The sequence below is a fragment of the Atta colombica genome, unplaced genomic scaffold (genome assembly GCF_001594045.1).
Source record: "Atta colombica isolate Treedump-2 unplaced genomic scaffold, Acol1.0 scaffold120, whole genome shotgun sequence".
Lineage (NCBI taxonomy): Eukaryota > Metazoa > Arthropoda > Insecta > Hymenoptera > Formicidae > Atta > Atta colombica.
In genome coordinates this window covers 1,132,123-1,133,105 of record NW_017259207.1, presented here as the reverse complement: position 1 = coordinate 1,133,105, position 983 = coordinate 1,132,123, and the positions used below count along the sequence as shown (strand labels likewise).

General features: G+C 24.1%; 1 protein-coding gene across 6 annotated transcripts in view; it reads left to right on the top strand.

Moving 5' to 3' along the window:
- Positions 1-983, top strand: part of LOC108694582 (AF4/FMR2 family member 4) — a 271,647-nt gene that overhangs the window by 267,397 nt on the left and 3,267 nt on the right. For all 6 annotated transcript variants that reach the window (XM_018204154.1, XM_018204156.1, XM_018204158.1 and 3 more), the window contains exon 13: positions 279-418. In XM_018204154.1, the coding sequence (XP_018059643.1) occupies positions 279-418 (140 nt within the window). The remainder of the gene's footprint in view (positions 1-278; positions 419-983) is intronic.

Genomic DNA, 983 nt, shown 5'->3' with positions numbered 1-983 from the left:
TAATAATATTTTTTTAATAAATAGTTATACAATTTTATTTTTAGACAATTTAATTTTTAATATATTTTATATAATAATTCTTCTGATCTGTTCGGATTTATTTAACTCAAATATAATTTTTTTCTTACTAATATTTTATTAAAAAATTTTTTATCTTTTAGAACTTTTTATCATATTAACTCAAACGATATAATTATATAGTATGAATAAATTGAATAGATGGATAGATAGATTAAATAGATAGAATAATTTATGTACATTTTAATATTATTGTACAGCAGAGTGATATCCAACCGACGAATCACGAAAGGGACGAGAAACCAGATACTAGTTTATTACCGCCACCGCCTCTCCCAGCTCAGCGCGTCTACTATTCTTACTTCGATCCTCAAAATGAAATATTAGAAGATCAGGATAGGTAAGTTTTATATTTAAAGTAAAATGTTGATTAAATCCCTTTTTATCATAATAAATAAAAATTAAAGTTGAATAGCGTGATATCCTTAAGTAAACTTTTCTGGACAAACTATGTATATCGGGTTTATGAAAAAGTCTCTTTACAAGTTAGTAAAAAAATTCTTTTAGCAAACCCATACATATTATCTAAAAAAAAATGATAATTTGAAAAGATTATTTGATAGAGTCTCAACTCTAAGAATCTGTATTTTTAATTGCGACACGAAGATTTTTTTTTTTTTAACGGAATTACGAGCAATAAAGTCAGAATGTTCCTTTTTATTTAATCCATGAGTAACTTAGGAACAAAAATCGTAGGAACATTTTTAAAAATCGATTTTGTAAAGAAAGCTTTAAGTTTTCACGATAGATAGTTGAAAATTGGTTGAAAATTTTTTTTGAGTACGTTACAGACTTACAAAGTGAAAAGAAAATTTTTCATTTTTTTTTAACGTAATTTTCTATATGTAAAAATTACAAAACTCACATAAATTCAAAAAATATAGGAACTCTTCGAAAATAGAGAT